Source organism: Mya arenaria, chromosome 11 (assembly GCF_026914265.1).
Source record: "Mya arenaria isolate MELC-2E11 chromosome 11, ASM2691426v1".
NCBI lineage: Eukaryota > Metazoa > Mollusca > Bivalvia > Myida > Myidae > Mya > Mya arenaria.
In genome coordinates, this window is record NC_069132.1 from 16582495 (window position 1) to 16607488 (window position 24994).

At 38.0% G+C, this 24994-nt stretch overlaps 1 protein-coding gene across 2 annotated transcripts in view; it reads right to left on the bottom strand.

Annotated features, from left to right (window-relative positions):
* Positions 1 to 24994, bottom strand: part of LOC128207715 (hypoxia-inducible factor 1-alpha-like) — a 60025-nt gene that overhangs the window by 14623 nt on the left and 20408 nt on the right. For both annotated transcript variants that reach the window (XM_052910808.1, XM_052910809.1), the window contains exons 6-8: positions 7535 to 7641; positions 3072 to 3219; positions 1698 to 2032 (exon numbers count right to left, since the gene is read on the bottom strand). In XM_052910808.1, the coding sequence (XP_052766768.1) occupies positions 1698 to 2032; positions 3072 to 3219; positions 7535 to 7641 (590 nt within the window). The remainder of the gene's footprint in view (positions 1 to 1697; positions 2033 to 3071; positions 3220 to 7534; positions 7642 to 24994) is intronic.

Sequence of the window (24994 nt, forward strand, 5' to 3'; positions counted from 1 at the left end):
AAACAGTGTTCAGATGTTGGAAATTAGATAACTTTTGAAGCATTATATAATTGGTATTCTTTTCTTGCTCAAACACATTAATTCGCTTCCGTTTAATCAGATAAGCAAATGAAAACCAGGAAAATACAGACATCATACAATCACACGCATAAGAAATCAACTAATCATACAGTAACAATATATCCTTTGAGGAAAACTTTAAATCTATGATCAAGGCACAATGTCATTTTAGAGTTCTAGCATTTTCGTCACAAGAACTAGTTCACCGTGACATGGTTTCCATGGCAACTCAGATATCGTCTCAGACTTTCACTGAATTTCAACTTCCATCAAGAAATCTCCAAGCAGGAAATGTCAGGAACTGAAAAAAGGGGTCCACATCTCATCCTCCAAAGAACAAGACCATTTTAATGGCATCTAAGAAATACAATTTAGCCTTTAACACCAGTGCTTTTCTCTTTCTTTCTTCAAGGCACTTAAAATTAAGAGCATTGACCTTATAAAATATGGAGCATGTTATATTTACAGAATCTTAATTACAAAATCAATTTAGTTCTATTTTCAACTGACGTAACAATGTTTCCTGCGGCTGAATATAAAGTGATTTTTTTTTAAATGACTGTTATACAATCATGTTAATAGAAGAAAAATAATTTTAACTACATTTCATCAGGCAAAGCCACATAGGGCGTTTCTTAAGTGAGCCTTAAGTTTAGGAAAACCAAGCCTAGTGTGTTAAATTATTTTCTCACTTAATACAATAATTTTTACTGTCAGACTTCTTATATATAGGTTAAACAAGAAAACAAAGGACTATTCAGCTCCTTGGAATAAATTTGTTTAATTTGTAATACACGAACAATAACCTGTAAAAATTGTTCTGACTACAGTTACTTACAGTACACCAGTAATTAGAGGCGACAATAAAAAAACAAATAGTTTGGCTCAAATAACCAATCAAGGAAAACCAAGGTTAATGCCAATTTTAAACCCTAGTTTTAAGTGTCAATTTTGAAACCACTGCTTATAAATGTCAATTTTAAACCCACAGCTAATATAAAGTGTGAAATTTTCAAACACTGTAAATAACTGTCATTTTTGAAACTACTGTTAATAACAGATGATTTGGAAACCTGACTGTTAAAACCACAGTTAATAATTGTCAATTTTAAAACCACAGTTAAGATTTTAAAACCACAGTTAATAACTGTCATTATTTTTAAAACCACAGCTCAGTTAATAGAGTTCTTTCAATTTTGAAACCATGGCTAATCAATGCCAATTTCGAAACCATGGTTACCGGTAATAACTGCCAACTATGAAAAGAGAACGTCAGTTTTTTATTATGACAATGCAATGCATTACAATTTCATGCATGTTTCAGGTTATGCAGAAAACAACATACCAAGTACAGGGTACAGAGGAAAGATAGTACTAACAACACTTAAGTTACATAACAGCAGCATAATCATATCTCACCTTAAGTCATATATATATAGTCATTTCTTCATATATACCCTTTTTACTGCCATAGTGAAAATCGTGACATAAAGATACTATCCAGCATAAACATGACGATTATTAACACAAAGTGATAATCATCTGAAGACATAAAATCATTTATTCCTCGGAGAAAAAGCACATGGGTTCAAAAGGGTATGAGCACGACAGTTTCAGGTTAAAGCATGACAACTCACGTTTTTTTGTGTCTAGGGGAAAGAAGTCTTCCTCCATTTCATCTGTCTTCTTTGCAAACACCGCCTCCGTGCTGAACTTTGGAAGGTGGAAAAGATCGGCAACCTTTACATCACGCCTTGGCACTCTCTGTTGGACACGAGTGGTGGACTGGGCTGCACAGGTGGGCCTATTGGCAGGCTCCTCCTGTTTAGGGCTGGGCATGCAGGGGCTTGGTACGTGGGGGCTCGGGAGGCGTGTGATGGGAGAGTGGGCAGGTGACACTTCCTGCTTCACCACTGGAGCAGACGTCACTAGTTGGCTTGATGCCAGCACACGTCCATGCTGCTCCACATGACTGTAACCATAGCAACAAAGAACATTTCAACTGATGTGAAAACGATGCAATGATGAAAAATCCATTAAATGTAAACAATATACTGCTACATGGATTTGTTTATTGGCACATGTATTTGTCCCTGAACTGTAAATTACTGTTACTAAGAAGCATTTATGAACTAAATGGTTTCAACTTCCAGCATTCATTAGTCCCATGAGCAATGATAGCGTGACAATATTAAACCTGTAATAGGAACCTGTGGCTCATCTAACATTTAACCAGAACCAAATTTAACAGCATATTTCCATAATGGTCCATTAAAACAAAGGGCAGATTTATATGGCATTGTTAACAAAGTGCAGATGATATAACATGTTATTTCTTGTGTATGACCCTAACATTCAAGCTGTTATGTGTTTCTAAACTGACTTAATTTCCAATCAACACAACTTGGCAATGGCAAACCAGATTACCTGATTAATGTGTCTACCACGTTACAGGTAGTTGAAACACTTAATTTAACATGACATGCAAGTTATAATATCGTTTATGCAGAAATCAGCCTTTTTATACAAAAAACAATCTAGCAAAATTAATGCATGTCTTTAAATTGTCTGTCGTAAGGCAAGTGAGATATCAAGGTCAAGAAAAAACGAAGACATTACAATGAATGTGTAGGTCAGACGCTGTATGACTCATACACCATTTCTAATATGGGCTAAATCAGGCTTAATCATTGACAGTTAACAGCATATTGCTTGTCACTTCCTTTCAAGCATAAGAACATGATTCCTTGCATGTTTTACATTACCACATTAAAAGAATCTAGGAATAAAACTTTAATATAGCTATGCTTTTATATACAAAAATAGCCTGTAAAACATCAAACTAGGAATAATCATAGTTTAGGTTTTATTTCAGAATATACCAATACCATATGTGTTTGAATGTCTCTTGGTATCATACCACGCGCCTAATCATTGGCCACAGTGGCCAAACTTACATCATGCATACTTTAGTATAGAAAGTAACCCTGAGACCCCACGACAGCCCATACCTGAGGACGTAGTGAACACAGACGACATTTTCTGGCTTCTGTGTCTTGCCGTTGTATATAACTGTTGCTTCGGTAACCATCCAAACGTATCCTCCATTCTTTGCCAGGAACCGATACTGACCGGTGCTTATCTGGCCCTTTGAAAACACTGAAAATACACAACCATTATATAGCAGCCTTTCCCGATAGCAGCCTATCCCCAATAGCAGCCCATCCTAATAGCAGCCCATCCCCAATAGGCAGCCCATCAACAGTAGCCGATCTACGAAAGAAGCCCATCCCCGATAGCAGCCCATCCCAAATAGCAGCCCATCCCGAAAGTATCCCATCTCCAATACCAGCCCATCCCCAATAGCAACCCATCCTCCATAGCAGCCCATCTCCGATATCAGCCCATCTCCAAAAACAGCCCATCCATGATACCAGCCCATCCCTGATAGCAGCGCATCCTCGATAGCAGCCCAACCCTGATAGCAGCATAAACTCGATAGCAGCCCATCCCTGATAGCAGCCAATCCCTGATAGCAGCCCATCCCCTATAGCAGTGCATCCCCGATACCAGCCCATCCCCTATACCAGCCCATCCCCGATAGCAGCCCATCCCTGATAGCAGCCCATCCCTGATAACAGCAGCCCATCCCCAATAGCAGCCCATCCCCGATACCAGCCCATCCCCTATACCAGCCCATCCCCTATAGCAGCGCATCCCCTATAGCAGCGCATCCCTGATAGCAACACATCCCCTATAGCAGCGCATCCCCTATAGCAGCGCATCCCTGATAGCAACACATCCCCAATAGCAGCGCATCCCCTATAGCAACACATCCCCTATAGCAGCGCATCCCCTATAGCAGCGCATCCCTGATAACAGCGCATCCCCTATAGCAACACATCCCCTATAGCAACACATCCCCTATAGCAACACATCCCTGATAGCAACACATCCCCTAAAGCAGCGCATCCCCAATAGCAACACATCCCCAATAGCAACACATCCCCTAGAGCAGTGCATCCCCTATAGCAGTGCATCCCTGATAGCAGCGCATCCCCAATAGCAGCGCATCCCCTATAGCAGCGCATCCCCTATAGCAACACATCCCCTATAGCAGCGCATCCCTGATAACAGCGCATGCCTGATAGCAACACATCCCTGATAGCAACACATCCCTGATAGCAACACATCCCCTATAGCAGCGCATCCCTGATAACAGCGCATGCCTGATAGCAGCGCATCCCCAATAGCAACACATCCCCTATAGCAACACATCCCCAATAGCAACACATCCCCTATAGCAACACATCCCCTATAGCAACACATCCCTGATAGCAACACATCCCCTATAGCAGCGCATCCCCAATAGCAACACAACCCCTATAGCAGCGCATGCCTGATAGCAACACATCCCTGATAGCAACACATCCCTGATAGCAACACATCCCCTATAGCAGCGCATCCCTGATAACAGCGCATGCCTGATAGCAGCGCATCCCCAATAGCAACACATCCCCTATAGCAACACATCCTCAATAGCAACACATCCCCTATAGCAACACATCCCCAATAGCAACCCATCCCCAATAGCAACACATCCCCTATAGCAACACATCCCCAATAGCAACACATCCCCAATAGCAGCGCATCCCCAATAGCAACACATGCCTGATAGCAACACATCCCCAATAGCAGCGCATCCCTGATAGCAGCGCATCCCTGATAACAGCGCATCCCTGATAGCAACACATCCCCTATAGCAGCGCATCCCCTATAGCAGCGCATCCCTGATAACAGTGCATGCCTGATAGCAACACATCCCTGTTTTCACACATCCCTGATAGCAACACATCCCCTATAGCAGCCCATCCCTGATAACAGCGCATGCCTGATAGCAGCGCATGCCTGATAGCAACACATCCCCTATAGCAGCGCATCCCCAATAGCAACACATCCCCTATAGCAGCGCATGCCTGATAGCAACACATCCCTGATAGCAACACATCCCCTATAGCAGCGCATCCCTGATAACAGCGCATGCCTGATAGCAGCGCATCCCCAATAGCAACACATCCCCTATAGCAACACATCCCCAATAGCAACACATCCCCTATAGCAACACATCCCCAATAGCAACACATCCCCAATAGCAACACATCCCCTATAGCAACACATCCCCAATAGCAACACATCCCCAATAGCAGCGCATCCCCAATAGCAACACATCCCTGATAGCAACACATCCCCTATAGCAGCGCATCCCTGATAGCACAATGTAAAAGGGTCAGGGTCAACAGGTTGAGATTGCAAACTTTTAGAAGTCCTGATATAGACAATATTGTATACAGTATTATAGAAAAGTTACACACTGCAAATATAAATAACAAATATGTTGACATACAAATTTAACCAAAAAAAAGTCATTTTTTATCATTCCAATTCAAAGATAAGCAACATTTTTTAAACATTATTTTCAAATCACATTCATTGGTAATTTCATGAATTTTAAATTGTGTAATTGATTTCTAAAAGCTCTTTGTTTTTTGTTTGTATGTTGTAATATAAAGTTAATGTTTCTTTGGAAAAGAGTGCCTCCTTTCAGATAAAGTATGTCTAATCATGGCAATGTCATTTATTTATTTTCTTAATTTAAGTGCATTCAAATAACACTAGCATTTTGTGTGTATGACACAAAAATCTTACAGCCAGCATGCTGCCTTATAACAATGCAATCTTAGGATTTCAGTGCACCAGGGGAGGAATCATTGAAAACTGCACGTTGCAACTGCTCAAATGCATGGCCTGTGAGTGGCCTGATAGCTGTAATGACTTTATCACTTCCCATGAAAACACACCTCAACTGTTAAACTGATAAATAGAAAATATATGAAATTCTGATGCATAACATTCTGGGAAGGTCTTCCGATTCATATCAAATTAAGATTGTCATGATTTATGTCTTAATTGATGACATTTGATCTCAAAGACAGGCTACTGAATGCAAAAAATGTGTCTGAGAATAAGAGCTCTGTGGTAACTGGTTCCAATTATAGTGAAGTGGCTATTGAATAATATTCTGAAATAGTTACTGGTTCAAAATCTAGATCTATTACAAAAGCCCCTGATATTTTTATGAATTATCAATATTTTCATGATAATCCTGTGCATCAGAAACAAAAATCCATTTTGAAATATTGGTGAAACTTATTATTTTTGATTTTAATTATTTTATCACTTTTTTCCTTATATTGAGATTAAGTAAAGCTTTATAAATATAACATGGTATGAGTTTCAGACAGCCACATCGTTCATCAAGTACAAACACTTGTTGATCTCTCCATACAAATAAGAAAGGTTATTTTTTATCACCCTGGGGTTGGCCACAGATTGTTTCCTAATTGGATTCACATCACGGTGCGTATCCATATTGGTACTCTCTTTGCGAAATCTACTGAAATGGTACCCTCTTTGCACATGCACCGGTCATTCTCTGCTGAAAAAAAATCGGCAATGGACAACAATCCAGTTAATGTTCATTCTACTGATGAAAGGAGGTATGTCATGTGCAAAAGAAGTATACCACGGAACACTAGAATGTTATAGCTATGTCTTTTTTTGTAATGTGCCCATTTTTCAATTACTCAGCATGTTTATCGGCGTGTTCTAAGTTTGTTAGAATTGCTGGAAGTAATTCAGTCATTTCCTTGCAAAGCGACTCTACTATGAAAAAAAATGACACAGAGGTTACCTGTGATATTAAAGATCAATAATTATTGCAAAGAGGTTACCCGTGCTGTTGTGAAACTGAAAGTATGGTGTATTATTGAATTTTACATATATTTTTGACAAATTATTGCAATTTGTATGAATATGATATATAAATGAATACATGTATATGTATGGTGGGTACATAAACCAGTTGTTCATATAAGCCCGCAGAACATGCAGAGGCCGTGGGCGAGGCAAGACATATCGATATTGTGTAGTTTATTGTGGAGTTGCAGTAATTGAAAAATGGGTACATTACAAAAAAAGACATAGCTATAGCATTCTAGTGCTCCGTGGTATACTTCTTTTGCACATGACATATACATCCTTTCATCAGTAGAATGAACATTAACTGGATTGTTGTCCATTGCCGATTTGTTTTCAGCAGAGAATGACCGGTGCATGTGCAGAGGGTACCGTTTCAGTAGATTTCGCAAAGAGGGTACCGATATGGATACGCACCGTGCACATTGTCTACTTCATTATTACATTTTTGCACTGCAGAAAGCTAATTGATTGTATTGTTAAGTGTTTTTTTCTTACAAAATAAACAAACAAGCAAATGGATACTGCTTACAATTAGAAATCAACAACATTGCAGCAAAAAACCATGGAGATATATTCTCTGAATTTAATTAAACATTACAAATTATATTAACCATTAAACACTTCAAAGTATACTTTACTGACACAGACTACTTACAATCTTTAAAAGCCTTGTCCATCATTTTGCTGTCGATGGCGTGGTGGTAAGCGAAGAATGACTGGCCAATCAAATCTTCTGATGGGTAGCCAATCAAACGCTTTACCCTGCAAATAGACAGTGGACATGATGTTAGGAATGTCAGATTATGTGTAACAGACTACACTTATTGCAACGTGACTCTGGCAGAAATTGCTCACATCACCAACTGGTACAATTATTGTATTCATACATATAATCATTGTCAACTGGTAATCCATCTAAGAAAAACAATACAACCACATTGTATTTTTTTTTGTATTTTTTGCGCGATTTATCAATGAAATTTGTGTGTTCATTCTGTATGAAGGCAGATGTGCGTGTGAGACAATCCAAACAAGTGCACTAGTTAGCTTATTGGTTATTGGTTTAGCCTTTGGTTAAATGACGTCCCACCAATCCAATCAGACCACAATATTTAGATAAACAATGACGTCATAACACGAAGCGGTTATTATAAAACCATTGACTAGTGATCCATTAAGTATAATCTGATATTCACTGGCAAAAGATAAATTGACCCCTCGTAAGGCTGAGGTCAATATCACTTTCTGCAGGTGAACATCAGATATTATTTATCAACTATCACGTATTTTAAGTGATACGGAGACAATCGCTGTACCAATACAATTGACGACAATTTATGCCAAAACTCAGCCAATATTGACCAAACTCCGCCATATAAGATTTAAGATGGACCATTTTCATTGGCTGTCGAAATTCGCCCTATATGAGAAGTATGCTTGAAACTATTTTAAAGGGTAGCCATTTTGTTTTCGTTTTTTCAGACTGTTTTTAAAAAGTGATTCGTTTAAACCTATTTGGAATTACTAGCCTATTAAATACTTCAACCACTTTGTACGATTTGATATTACAGTTGTATTTAACTTGTTGGTGGATTTTATGATAATTATCTTTTTGAAAAACGCCAAGGTAGCCGAAGAAAGGTGAAAATTTTGAACTTTTGGCAAACGATTTACAAAATAAAGATAAAAAAATTTAACCAAAATTTTGTACCATAAATGATAGTTAATTAATAAAATACCTCAGGCTCAGGCAAATATAGCTAACCTCAGACAAATAACTGGGCCAATATGAAATCACTTAAATAAATTAATAACATTATAATAGTAAATGGCTCATTAGTCAAAAAGTGTTTTATTATATGACCATTTATTTTGATTACTAAAATGTCAATAGATCAGTTCCATTTAAAATCGCGTCAGGGGAAGGTGTTGATGCAAATAGTAGGAACCAAACCAGAAAAACATTAAATTGATTGGTTCCTGTTGTTTTTCGCAAACCAATAAGAATATGTAGAGAAAACTAAGAACCAGAAAACTATTGAATTTATTAATATAATGACAGTCTATATATGGTATAAGTGATCAAGATTACAAGAAAACCCCAGTGAATATGATATATATTCTACTTCGTCAATGGCTGCCAGAACCAATGAGAGACTGTCACAATTTAATTCCTATATAACAGACACTGATATGCAGCGTCTTCCCCTTGCCTCATTGTTTTACCCTTTTTCCTTGATTTTTTTTTTTTTTTAAATCAATGTCCCCAAAAAACCAGGAGCCTCACAATATACAATGTAAACAAACATTTAAATTTTACAACATTATTATTTATTGCAACACTGGTTACTTTTCCAATGTTAGCAGTATGGATAGTATACGGGTAATCACATGAAACCTTTTTAATGGAATACAACAGCACTCGATTATTAGTTTTTGCACTTGAATCAATCGAGCATTCTTTTAACAACATCCATCTAAGACTACTTCATGTTACATTACCAATATTTTTTTTTTTTTCTTTCTCAGCCCCAAAAGTCACTCCCCTGACAAAAAGTTCCAATAAATAAGTTTCTCTGAAAATATCATTTAAAATCAAATAGAGTGTGTCAATGTTGATAAAAAAGCCAGGTACTTGAAGTTAAAGCCGCTGATAATGGAAGGCTCTGGTTAATATGTTGAATGCAAAGAAGACGCAAGATGACAAACAACTTAATGACAATTCACTTTATTTTAAATTAATTAGATAAATGTATGGAGATGTTGAATGTAGTACTTTTTGTCATAATGAACAATATATTTTGTACCATAATTAAGGATATCAAGTGAATTGCCCCTTTTTGGGAAAAATCATGTTTTTCCCCCAGTAAATCGGAAATAAATCTCGCATTTTTCCCCTCTTAAAAGGGCTAGGGCTGCTTTCTTTATATGCAAAAAAAACTTGGTCATTACATATAATAAAAAATAATGTCAATTTTTCTCCCACAAATGTCTGTTGCAAACTGAAGTTTTTTTTAAACATCTCATTTACAAATTTGTATGACCTTTTCTAGTGGACACTTGTTCTCTCCATAAATCATTAATGAATGCTGCACTTACAATGCATTGTAAAATCCTGAATCATTTCCGATCGAGGAATAATGTAACTGATGAAATTTAATTATATGGATATGATTTTCATGCAAATCATTGCTGTGTATTTAGATGATGATTGTTTTTTCTTTTCTTATTAATGTATTTAGTAGGGATGGCAACGAGTAATAAATTAATACTCGAGTACTTGGACGATCGTTCAATCGAGTACTCCGGTACTCGGAAAAATTGAAAAAGTGTTCGCAAAGACAAGATTGTGTATACATGTATCGTTAATGACGTATATTGTGCGTTGGTCGTATTATTGGTCATTTTCACCTTTAAAGTAAACTTTCATTATGTATTTTAACAAAAAATGATATAAAAAGAAAACAAATGTTGTTTCAGGCTTTTAATTTGTCTTATTCGTTTCATTTTATACAAGTATGCACTGCAGAAATGAACAACAATCAGAATTACAATGAACGAAAATTGATATCATACATAAAAATAGTGAACGAAATTCAATACAAGGTTCAGTTGTTTACTCTACAAATATACTCTTTCGCTCGTTAGCTTCCATCACAACAACTGTCAACTAATTGATTGAGGTCAATTGTGTACACAGCGGGGATTAGAGGGACCGTAAATTGTCCTCTTGGCAACTAACCAGATCAGATATTTTGTCTGTAAATCATGTATTTGGTGATTTTTATAGATTTTTTCCGAGTACTCGAGTAGTGATTTGGTACTGGATTGAGTACTCGGGTACTCATTGCCATCCCTAGTATTTAGGATTACATTAAGAAACATTGAACAAAGAAGTGGCATACTCTTGTTCAGTGTTTACGCTCATGTCTCCATCAAGGAGATCACTGGAACGATTTACATTAATCATTAAGAAGCTGCTTCTGATGAGACAGCTGCCAAATTCTTTTATGCCCTTGCCTGCTGGCTAGTATAGAGGCATTCTGCGCCCTGCCTGCTGGCTAGTAGTCATTTTACGCCCTTCCTGCTGGCATTCTGCACCCTGCTCGATGGCTAGTAAAGAGGCATTCTATGCCCTGTCTACTGGTCAGTATAGAGGCATTCTACCCCAGTCTGCTGCTGGCTAGTATAGAGGCATTTTACGCCCTGCCTGCTGGCTAATATGGAGGCATTCTATGCCCTGCCTGCAGGCTAGTATAGAGGCATTCTACGCCCTGCCTGCTGGCTAGTATAGAGGCATTCTATAACCTGTCTGCTGGCCAGTATAGAGGCATTCTAACCCCTGCCTGCTGGCCAGTATAGAGGCATTCTATGCCCTGCCTGCTGGCTAGTATAGAGGCATTCTACGCACTGCCTGCTGGCCAGTAAAGAGGCATTTTACACCCTGCCTGCTGGCTAGTATAGAGGCATTCTGTGCCCTGCCTGCTGGCTAATCTAGAGGCATTTTACGCCCTTACTGTTGGCATTCTGCACCCTGCTCGATGACTAGTATAGAGGCATTCTATGTCCTGTCTACTGGCCAGTACAGAGGCATTCTACGCCCTGCCTGCTGGCTAGTATAGAGGCATTCTGCGCCCTGCCTGCTGGCTAATATAGAGGCATTTTACGCCCTACCTGCTGGCTAGTATAGAGGTATTCTGCGCCCTGCCTGCTGGCTAGTATGGATGCATTATACGCCCTGCCTGCTGGCTAGTATAGAGGCATTCTGCGCCCTGCCTGCTGGCTAGTATAGAGGCATTCTGCGCCCTGCCTGCTGGCTAGTATAGAAGCATTCTACGCCCTGCCTGCTGGCTAGTATAGAGGCATTCTGCGCCCTGACTGCTGGCTAGTATAGAGGCATTCTGCGCCCTGCCTGCTGGCTAGTATAGAGGCATTCTGCGCCCTGCCAGCTGGCTAGTATAGAGGCATTCTACGCCCTGCCTGCTGGCCAGTATAGAGGCATTCTATGCCCTGCCTGCTGGCTAGTATAGAGGCATTCTTCGCCCTGCCTGCTGGCGAGTATAGAGGCATTTTGCGCCCAGTCTGCTGGCTAGTATAGAGGCATTTTGTGCCCTGCCTGCTGGCATTCTGCACCCTGCTTGATGGCTAGTATTGAGGCATTCTACGCCCTACCTGCTAGCCAGTATAGAGGCATTTTACGCCCTGCCTGCTGGCTAGTATGGAGGCATTCTGTGCCCTGCCTGCTGGCTAGTATAGAGGCATTTTACGCCCTGCTTGATGGCTAGTATGGAGGCATTCTACGCCCTGCCTGCTGGCCATTATAGAGGCATTCTGCGCCCTGCCTGCTGGCTTGTAAAGAGGCATTCTATGCCCTGCCTGCTGGCTAGTATAGAGGCATTCTGCGCACTGCCTGCTGGCTAGTATAGAGGCATTCTGCGCCCCACCTGCTGCCTAGTATAGAGGCATTTTACGCCCTGGCATTCTACCCCCTGCCTGCTGGCTAGTATAGAGGCATTCTACGCCCTGCCTGCTGGCCAGTATAGAGGCATTCTGCGCCCTGCCTGCTGGCTAGTAAAGAGGCATTCTACGCCCTGCCTGCTGGCCAGTATAGATGCATTCTATGCCCTGCCTGCTGGCCAGTATAGAGGCATTCTATGCCCTGCCTGCTGGCCAGTATAGATGCATTCTACGCCCTGCCTGCTGGCCAGTATAGAGGCATTCTACGCCCTGCCTGCTGGCTAGTATAGAGGCATTTTATTTATTTTTCACATATGTTTAATTCATAAAATGCATTTGGCAAACCAAGTGAGTCTATTCATTACGATGAATTGTGATCAAAACATCAAGTTAAGGTGAATCAGTGCTATGTGCCTTCATATTCAAATCAGTTGAACTAGGTTGATCTAGGTTGATTAGATCCTTCAGCCATACAATATAATTTATATTTTTACTCTTATTTAACCCCTAAAAATATTAATTTTTTGAATGGCATTCAAACCACCACTAGAACTAGAGATTGCTTTTTTGAAAAAGCGCTTGTCTCCCCTATTGTGTGGTCGTAGCTGAGAAAAAATAAATGATGGACATGAAATTTGTAACTTTGGACTGGAGACAAACCAACAGTGAAGTTTGGTTTATTCGATTATATTAAATAGTGAAGAGAAGAAAGTGTTGTTGATTAATCATGGAAAATGTAAACGAAGTTTGCATTGTATGAAGTTCCTGGGCGCAAGCGTTATTCAATTATTGATCGGAAACCATTTTTCAGCTCACAGTCATCGTGACCATGACCTTTTACCTACTGATCACAACATCAATAGGGATCATCTACATAACCAACTTGCATACCAAGTATTAAGTTCTTGGGTGCAAGTGTTCTTTAGTTACTGAGCGGTAACCATTTCTTCAACTCAAGGTCATGGCAACCTTGACCTTTGACCTACTGATCTCAAAATCAATAGGGGTCATCTACTAGTCATGACCGACTAGCGTACCAAGAATGAAGTTCCTGGGTACAAGCGTTCTTAAGTTATTGAGCAGAAACCATTTTTAAGCTTAAGGTCACCGCCAACGTATCATTTTTTACCTGAAGGTAACCTTGACCTTTGACCTTTTGATCTGAAAATCAATAGGGGTCATCTTCTAGTCATGAACAACTAGCTTACCAAGTATGAAGTTCCTGAAACCAAAGGATCTTTAGTTATTGAGCGGAAACTTTTTCTTCACTTCAAGGTCATGGCAACCTTGACCTTTGACCTAGTGATCTCAAAATCAATATGGGTCATCTTCTAGTCATGACCAACTAGCATACCAAGTATGAAATTCCTGGTTGCAAGCGTTCTCTAGTTATTGAGCGGAAACAGTTTCTTCACCTCAAGGTCACGGTGACCTTGACCATTGACCTACTGATCTCAAAATCAATAGGAGTCATCTACTAGTCATGAACAACTATGAAGTTCCTGGGTACAAGCTTTCTTTAGTTATTGAGCAGAAACCATTTTTAAGCTTAAGGTCACTGCCAACATAACATTTTTTACCTGAAGGTAACCTTGACCTTTGACCTTTTGATCTCAAAACCAATAGGAGTCATCTAATAGTCATGAACAACTAGCATACCAAGTATGAAGTTCCTGGACCCAAAGGATCTTAAGTTATTGAGTGGAAACCATTTCTTCACCTCAAGGTCACGTTGACCCTGATCTTTGACTTAGTGACCCCAAATTCAATAGGGGTCATCTACTAGTCATGACCAACTAGCATACCAAGTATGAAGTTCCTTGGTCTAAGAGTTCTATAGTTATTGGGCGGAAACGAAGTGTGACGTACTGACTGACTGACTGACAGACTGATGGACTGACTGACGGACAGGGCAAAAACAATATGTCTCCCCATGAATGGGGGAGACATAAAGATATTACACGCAAATGATTTTTACATGGAAGGTCACCACGACCTTGACTATTGACCTTGTTACCCCCAAAACAATTGGGATCATCTAGACATCATGACCAACCTCACTTCAAAGTTTGGTGAACCTAGATCAAAGCATTCTCCTGATATTGCACGGAAATATTTTTTTACATTAGAGGTCACAGCGACGTTGACCTTTGACCTTGTGACCCCCCAAAATATAGGAGTTTTCTAAACCTCATGATCAACCTCCCTACCAAGTTTGGTGAACCTAGGTCAAACCATTCTCAAGATATTGAGCGGAAATGTTTTTTACATTGGGGGTCGCCGCGACCTTGACCTTTGACCTAGTGACCCCAAAGACAATAGGGATCTTCTACACCTCATGACCAACCTCCCTACCAAGTTTGGTGAACCTAGGTCAAACCGTTCTCAAGATTTTGAGCAGAAATGTTTTTTATATTGGGGGTCGCCGCGACCTTGACCTTTGACCTAGTGACCCCAAAAACAATAGGGATCCTCTACACCTCACGACCAACCTCCCTACCAAGTTTGGTGATCCTAGGTCATGCGGTTTTCCAGTTATCGATCGGAAACGAAGTGTGACGTACGGACGGACTGATGGACTGACGGACTACCGGACTGACGGACAGGGCAAAAACAATATGTCTCCCCCAGAGAGGGGGAGACATAATTATTACAATAAAAAAAACTTCAAATTCATCCAGACTTTATGTTTTCAATAGTCTAGACTGAAACAAAAATCTCATGTTAACATGTACATTTATAATAAAGAGAAGATTTCATTTGAGTTTCACAAAATAATTTCCTTTTATATCATGCATATTGTGTAAGGTGAAATGCTATGCCGCACAAACTTATTATAACACTTCACTATGACTAAGACAGGATTAACAGTTGTCTATGACTGAACAGGTTTAGCACTTGTCTATGACTGAGGCAGGTTATAACATTTGTCTATGACTGAGACAGGTTTAGCACTTGTCTATGACTGAGGCAGGTTATAACACTTGTCTATGACTAAACAGTTTTAACAGTTGTCTATGACTAAGACAGGATTAACAGTTGTCTATGACTGAGCCAGGTATTCCACTTTTCTATGACTGAGACAGGTTTAACACTTGTCTATGACTGAGGCAGGTTATAACACTTGTCTATGACTAAACAGTTTTAACAGTTGTCTATGACTAAGACAGGATTAACAGTTGTCTATGACTGAGCCAGGTATTCCACTTTTCTATGACTGAGACAGGTTAAACACTTGTCTATGACTGAGACAGGTTAAACACTTTTCTATGACTGAGACAGGTTAAACACTTGTCTATGACTGAGATAGGTTAAACACTTGTCTATGACTGAGTCAGGTTTAACACCTCTCTATGAATGAGACAGGTTAAACACTTGTCTATGACTGAGCCAGGTTTAACACTTGTCTATGACTGAGCCAGGTATTACACTTTTCTATGACTGAGACAGGTTAAACACTTGTCTATGACTGAGACAGGTTTAACACTTGTCTATGACTGAGCCAGGTATTACACTTTTCTATGACTGAGACAGGTTAAACACTTGTCTGAGACAGGTTAAAGACTTGTCTATGACTGAGACAGGTTAAACACTTGTCTATGACTGAGACAGTTTTAACACTTGTCAGTGACTAAGACAGGTTTAACACTTGTCTATGACTAAGACAGTTATAACACTTGTCTACAGATTAAACATGTGTCTATGACTGAGACAGTTTTAACACTTGTCTATGACTAAGCCAGCTTTAACACTTGTCTATGACCGAGACAGGTTTAACACTTGTCTATGACTGAGCCAGGTTTAACAATTGTCTATGACTGAGCCAGGTTTAACACTTGTCTATGACTGAGCCAGGTTTAACACTTCTCTATGACTGAAACAGGTTAAACACTTGTCTATGACTGAGCCAGGTTTAACACTTGTCTATGACTGAGCCAGGTTTAACACTTGTCTATGACTGAGCCAGGTATTACACTTTTCTATGACTGAGACAGGTTAAACACTTGTCTGAGACAGGTTAAACACTTGTCTATGACTGAGACAGGTTAAACACTTGTCTATGACTGAGACAGGTTAAACACTTGTCTATGACTGAGCCAGGTATTACACTTTTCTATGACTGAGACAGGTTTAACACTTGTCTATGACTGAGACAGGTTTAACACTTGTCTATGACTGAGCCAGGTATTACACTTTTCTATGACTGAGACAGGTTAAACACTTGTCTATGACTGAGACAGGTTAAACACTTGTCTATGACTGAGCCAGGTATTACACTTTTCTATGACTGAGACAGGTTTAACACTTTTCTATGACTGAGACAGGTTTAACACTTGTCTATGACTGAGACAGGTTTAACAATTGTCTATGACTGAGACAGGTTTAACACTTGTCTATGACTGAGACAGGTTAAACACTTGTCTATGACTGAGACAGGTTTAACACTTGTCTATGACTGAGCCAGGTTTAGCACTTGTCTATGACTGAGACAGGTTTAACACTTGTCTATGACTGAGACAGGTTTAACACTTGTCTATGACTGAGACAGGTTAAACACTTGTCTATGACTGAGACAGGTTAAACACTTGTCTATGACTGAGACAGGTTAAACACTTGTCTATGACTGAGACAGGTTAAACACTTGTCTATGACTGAGACAGGTTAAACACTTGTCTATGACTGAGCCAGGTATTACACTTTTCTATGACTGAGACAGGTTTAACACTTGTCTATGACTGAGACAAGTTTTACACTTTTGTACAAGTGGTATAATTCCCAAACTGAAACTGGTTTAACACTTGTCTATGACTGAGCCAGGTATTACACTTTTCTATGACTGAGACAGGTTTAACACTTGTCTATGACTGAGACAGGTTTAACACTTGTCTATGACTGAGACAAGTTTTACACTTTTGTACAAGTGGTATAATTCCCAAACTGAAACTGGTTTAACATATTCAAGTGGATTAGGTCCTTAACATTGTCTGCTTTATCCTGGCAAGGTGATTATCTGATTAGCAAAACATAAACTGCCAAGGAGTATTAAATAACAAGAAAACGAGCCTTTATGAGCATAACACAATACTTGTAGATTAGTAATGCAGTGTTATTTAGACTTTCTTTACTGTTTATCTCGGCAATGGTTAAAAACTAGAATGGTGTGTCACTTAATTTAAGGATATAAACACTCAGGAGCTTTAAGATTCTGCCTAAATTAATCACAAGTTGCATACATGGTGCACATTTGAATGCCATTTAAGTCCAAAACATAATGAAATTTCTGTGCAGAAACACAAAAATATCTGTTCAAATTCTTTCAATGTTATCAGGCTGCATATAGTTGATATTTAGTAATTAGAATGTTATTTGAAAGAATCAAATTGCAAAATTTATTCAGAAATATAGAATTACACAATTATATTCATACTGTTTGCATCACCCATTGTAGTCTAACCAAATATAATACAAATCTTAATTAAAAAGATCAAAACTTTGAAGTAAACTGAGAATAATGTCAAATAACCATACTCAATCAAAAAGATAAATAAACCACCTATGTATTTAAATGTAAAAGAGGCAAAACTGTGCTGTTTAATACTTGGACAACATATTTAACAATGAAACTAGACCCAGCATAAACACACTTATCAAGTTACGTTATGATTATAGGAAATTTCCACTTGATGCCCGATCTGTTTTGTCTGTGTATTTGTGTTTAATTATGATTAAAGAAATAAATTACAGGATGCAATAAAGTCCTTTAATAAACTCTTCTTACTCATAAAAACCGAAGTGAGCGAAGAGCGAAAAATATATTTTTCCTTACATTCAATATAAATAAGAACGATTGTTCAAAATAATTGCCCTTAAACCCATTTTAATGCCATCTTGAACTGAACCTCTAATGGACATGTCAGAATACATACTATTTATTCATCCATGTTTAGTACAAACATTATATGGATAAATCTAATTTCTTATATGATTAAAACGTACTTTAATACGACGATCATTCATAATAATTTAAAAAGTTTGAAACGACTTACATAAATCTACCTGAATCAGTTTAACATCATATGCAACTGTATTTAGACATAACTTGGATTGATTTTGGATTTGTAAAAAATGATCACTTACACAGGCATCATCAAACATCAGACTCCATATAACATAAACTAAATTTTGTTTTTATTATCACAGGAAATGCAATGACATATGCTTATTAAAAAACAAAAAGAACAAGGGTATTTTTCAGAGTACTTTTTTTGGTTATTTAGATGTTTTTATGCACCAGCCCCCCCCCCCCCCCCCCTCAAGTCCGGAATAGCGGGGACTTTGACTTCCGGTCTCTCAAAACCCGGGTAAAATACCCGACCTGCAGGGACATGTACTGCTGGTAAAATCCCTGCCAGATGGCCCCGCAACTCCGAATACCTATGTGAGGCCCATTCCCGACTATTTTCAATATGAAGACAAAACCACATTCACTTGGCACTGCGGGGCCACCCAAAAGGTAAAACACAGCCCATTGCCTCTGCTGTCCCCGGTATATCCCTGGAACAAGGGCGAGGGGTGGGCGAGGCAGTGGTTACAATTGACAAGTGCATTACAATCCCGGCTTATGCTGCAAATAAAAACAAAAAATAAGGTGATAAACTTAGGCATACTTATGTTGAAGTATATCCAGACCAGTGTTTATATCGCTTTTTGTGAAAAGATATTTGTTCAAAACTGTTGTTTTGTCAGAATTTGATCAAAAATGAGCTTGATACATCAATTTGGACCAAACAATGACTTATGTTCCAGTTAAGTAGACCTTTCATCTTCAGCATCGTCATAACGAGGTAAAATTTTGGTCCCTTGTATTATGACTTGAATAAAATAGTACTAAGTTGATCATTCTGATTTCCATTCAAAACGAGTCACTAATTACGCAATATAATCGCTACCAGTCTCAGATACACATGCTTTATTGCATAATGATTGCTTTAAATAATTATCTTTTAGTGCATGAGACGATCAACAATGACTTCAAGCAGGCTCAAAACATATTTATTGTCAGAAATAAGATTTAATTTCCAAACTTCGAGCCACATTGTTTATACCGGAAGCTGCTATTTTGATTGAATTTATTGAAACCCAAGCTAAACCGATCGATGCAGTATAAAAACACTACGCATCGGTAACTTCCCTTTACAAAAACACGAAAACTAGCGTAGAAAAATTATACTTCATTATTTTTAGCTATTTAATAAATTATTACCTGAAAAAAATCTGCTTGCATCAAAATGGAGGTGCGGGCGCACAAAAAAAATAAAAAATTTCTTTTTTACTTTTTCAAAAAAATAGGAGCGGTAAATCCGCGGAACGAAATATCAATTTGGTGTGGCCTAACCTACAGTAAACAGGTAAAAAATCCTTGTTGAAAACTTTCCCTGCAATGTTGACAAATTCTGCCACAACATTTGTTTTATAAAACCATAGGAAAGTATCTGTCAATCATAGTGCATGGTCCAGAGCAACCAAGGTATAATTCCTATTCCTGGCAATATATTTAAAAATCAACATAATTTTCTTATTATTTTTATCATTATATTTCTAAATTTCTATCATGTTTTAACACTTATCACATAAACTTTACCTGGACATTTATTAATAAGACCACAAGCAATGTCAGCAAGTTTCAAGATGATTGAACAATAAAGTCATAAGTTATTGTCTGCATAAACCTACACTTTGTTTAAGTACATTAATTTGGTGTTCATCTCACAGTCAAAGTTGATGTAGACATTACAGTGTGTCTGTAAACAAAAGGGCCCTGAATGCCCTGAATCGCTCACCTGATCCAATAAAGATCATCAACAATAACATTCTGATCAAGTTCCATGAACATATGGTCATAAATGTGGCCTCTAGTGTTGAAATACTTTTCCTATTATTTGACCTGGTGACCTAGTTTTTGACCGCACATGACCCAGATTCAAACATGGCCTAGAGCTAATCAATATAAACATTTTGACTAAGTTTCATGGACATACAGTCATAAATGTGACCTCTAGAGTGCTAACAATCTTTTCCTATGATTTGACCTAATGACCTAGATTTTGACCGCACATGACCCAGATTTAATCTTGACTTAGAGATTATTAATATAAACATTCTGACCAACTTTCATAAAGAAACATGTATAAATGTGACCTCTAGAGTGTTAACAAGCTTTTCCTTAAACTTGACCTGGTGACCTAGTTTTTGACCGCATATGATCCAGATTCGAACTTGGCCTAGAGCTAATCAATATAAATTTTCTGACTAAGTTTCATGAACATACAGTCATAATTGTCACCTCTAGATTGCTAACAAGTTTTTCCTATGATTTGACCTAATGACCTAGTTTTTGACCACAATTAACCTAGATTTGAACTTGACTTAGAGATTACTAATATAAACATTCTGACCAACTTTCATAAAGAAACATGTATAAATGTGACCTCTAGAGTGTTAACAAGCTTTTTCTTAAATTTGACCTGGTGACCTAGTTTTTGACTGCACTTGACCCAGATTCAAACATGGCCTAGAGGTAATCAATGTAAACATTCTGACCAAGATTCCCGATCATACAGTCATAAATGTGACCTCTAGAGTGCTAACCAGCTTTTTCTATGATTTGACCTTATGACTTAGTTTTTGACCGCACATGACCCAGTTTTTAACTTGACTTAGAGATAATTAACCCTTTAGCGCATGTATACGAGATAGGCCGACATAGCTCATTAGCAGATGTATACGCATCTGGCCGACCGTATCCATTACTGGATGTAAACGCATAGCCCGCATATTTCAATAGGGTCATTTCAATATTTCAATTTTGCATCTTTCTTTTTGTAAACAATATCCCGGATGTTTATAAAATTAAAGTTTAACCTTTTGTGTATTGATTTTCCCTTGAAAATATCGTCTGCTAAATTGAGAAGGTGTTTATACTCCCAATCGCAGGTGTGATATCCCATTGTGACGTAATAAGACCACGAGCTGAGTACTGTATGGAATTTCCCCCAAATTCATTGATGCGTAAATCATTAAATATATTACGTCAGTTCAGTTTACCATTAAAATCAATTGAGATTATATTTACTTAAAGGTAATATTTTGTTTACAAACAACAGAAACAACAAGTAAATGAGAAAATGATGGGTAAATTTTCTGTGAAGCTGATATAATGTCCATCATAGTTTTGGCTGTAAAATAGGTCATGTGCAAGCGTTTTGTTTGATCTAGATCTTTTTATTCATACCGGAAAATCATTTATCGGCTTTCTTTTTTGTAAACAATTTTATGAGGGGGTAATAAAGTTAAACAGACACCTTGGACTGGATCTCTCAGCTGGATGACACCGGATATTCCTGACATATTTCTGTGTATTATACACAAGAACATAAATTGTCGGCTTTTTAATCCAGATGGGTCTTTTTTATGATAGGGGTAATAAAATTTAGATTGATCCCAGCATTTTATTACCCTTTGATTTAATGCAATTATGACATTTCAAAGAAATGTTACAATTCCATCTTGAAAATACATTCACAGCCGAAATAAAATAATTTAATGTTTCATCATTGACACCATTTATTAGATAATTTAATTATCTATAAAAAATGTATTCACATAAAAAAGATTTGGACACAATTATTTGGAGTAACATTGATTTTAAGGTCATACTGCTGTATTCATTTTCTCATTTTCAAATATCCAGAAAAGTACCTATACAGATAAGGACTGCTTATCAGTAAGTTGGCTATTGACTGGGAGGTGTAATCTGGCCACTTGTCTATGTGCTAAAGGGTTAATGTAAACATTCTGACTAACTTTCATAAAGAAACCTTTATAAATGTGACCTCTAGAGTGTTGACAAGCTTTTCCTTTAATTTGACCTGGTGACCTAGTTTTTGACCGCACATGACCCAGATTCGAACTTGGCCTAGACTAATTAATATAAACATTCAGACTTAGTTTCATGAACATAAAGTCATAAATGTGACCTCTAGGGCGCTAACAAGCTTTTTCCTATGATTTGACCTGGTGACCTGGTTTTTGACCACACATGACCCAGATTTAAACTTGACTTAAAGATTATTAATATTAACATTCTGACCAAGTTTCCTGATGATACAGTCATAAATGTGACCTCTATAGTGTTAACAAGCTTTTCCTTTAATATGGCCTGGTGACCTAGTTTTTAACCCCAGATGACCCAATATCAAACTCATCCAAGACTTTATTGAGGGAAACATTCTGACCAAGTTTCATTAAGATAGTGCCCAAATTGTGACCTCTAGTGTTAACAGTCAAATTGTAGACGACGGACAACGATGGACACAGGGCGATCACAATAGCTCACCTTGAGCTCTTTGTGCTCAGGTGGGCTAAAAAGTCTACAAGTTTCAAGACATTGTCTTCACAAGAAATGAACCAACAGTAATGCAATGTTTATTAAGAGTATATCTGTTATGTTTCTTAAGTGATTCTTCTCACTATCAAACTTGAGCTTGATATTGTGACTGTTAACACTGCCACCAAGTTTCATCATGATTAGGTACCTAGATAAACTAGATTAACTTATTGTCGACACAAGATGTCATTTATATTGTGACCATGAACACTGCCACCAAGATTCATCATGATATGATAACAAGGTAAACTTATTATTGGCACAATATATGAAGCTGACCCTGCCATCAACGCCAAAAGCAATACCTACATGTAGCCTTCTCAGGCAATACATTAAAGATGCAACCTTACTCCCAAATAAGATGTACCACAATTTATACAATTATTTATTTATGTCAAAAAGGATGAATAATTGTCAAAAACAATGGTTCTTATGATAACGAGTTTAATTGGAAAGAAATGTGCAGAAAACAAGGCATTTCTACCTTATGAGATGATAGTGGTTCACAGTAAATCTCACCAATCATTTAAAAAAATTATGTTTTCTGCTATTAAATACATGGTTACAATCTTGTTATGAGTAATCAATATTTTCCATAAACGCATTATTTATTAAGTAGTTAAGGTTTATGCACCAGTCAATTGTAACCACGACCCCCCCCCCCCCCCCCCTGTCCTGGGAGTAGCGGGAACTTTGACTTTTGGTCCAGCCAAGCCCAGGGAAAATCCCTGCCCTGGGGGACGAACTGCTGGTAAAACTCCCGCCAAATGCCCCCGCACCACAGGGACCCTAGGTAAGGCCCATTCCTCGCTATATTTGGCGAATACAAAACCACCGCATACACCCGGCACTGCGGGGCCACCTGGAAGGTAAAAACACGACCCATTTCCCCGGCTATCCCCGGTATACCCCCGGACCAGGGGGGGCTGTGGTTACAATTGACTGGTGCATTATCACTCACAAATTATGTTTGTTGTACATGTGTTTGTATTGATTTTGAATAAGAGTGTCACTTTGAGTGAGGTCTGCAACAAAGAAATGGAGTACTGATATTTTTCAATGTAAAACAACCTGTTTATAAACACTAACCATATTGCATGCAAAGCAGTGTTAATCAATGTTCGCATAAATCTTCTTGAATATTTTCAAGTCAATGTCATTTTAAATGACAAGCAACTCACAGTTATTATGATGATAATCAGGTCAATAATCTGTTGATTACAGATCTCCACCGCTTACAACAAGTTCCAACAGTATGGTCTCACATTCATTTCAGCCTGTCATGTATATATCCTGTGGCATTCTGTCTAATACAATATCACCTTATCCAATTTTCTTATAATATGTATAATAGTGATGAAACGATTATCAAGTACAATCGATAAATCGTCGCTGACAATGCTATGTCGGCACCAATCGATAGTGGTTGTCCAAAATCGATGTCGCTAATGTTACTTCAGGTAATTATTTATATTTTTGTTATGAGATAAAAGAAGAGTAAACGGCATTTTTTCTTTCCAGTAAATTCTTGTTGAGTTCATTTTAACAAGGGATGTCACTCCCTTACACAAATGCGGTGAAAGTAAACACTTTTGCTTAAAAACTTACAAACACTCCCAAAACTACAAATTGTTTTTAATTGTTTATATATTTCATAAAACCTCAATAATCTGTCTCTATGGTGTAGTGGGTCCGGTCTTACCTACAAATACAGGGGATCCCGGCTTGATGCATTTTGAAACCTTTTTTGGAATCGTTTATTATAAACAAATTTACTTTTTTGTGGAAGTTTTATGAAATTAAGATATTTTAATGAAAGCCTCAATATTGCAGGTTATTGAATGTACAGCTGGTTAACAAATATTTAATATGCTGTTACATGGATAAACTATGATGCTAAGATTAACTTACTTGATGTGGTGTGCATCATTTTGCAATTGATGTGCACTTATTGAGTATGTGTTTTGTTGTTATGTTTATCCGTTATGTTTTTAAAGAAAGAAAAAGGTTATGGATATTTACTTATTGTTGCAAAAAGCATGACTATAGCAACACATGTGCTGATTCCAGGTTAAACCATTTAAATGATCATGATTATACTATGTATAATCCTAAATGAATGTATTCCTAAATGATATTATGAACTTTCGATTATTGTCCGATAGTAAATCAAAATACTTGGTCCAATTCGATTCGATTATCGATAGCAGG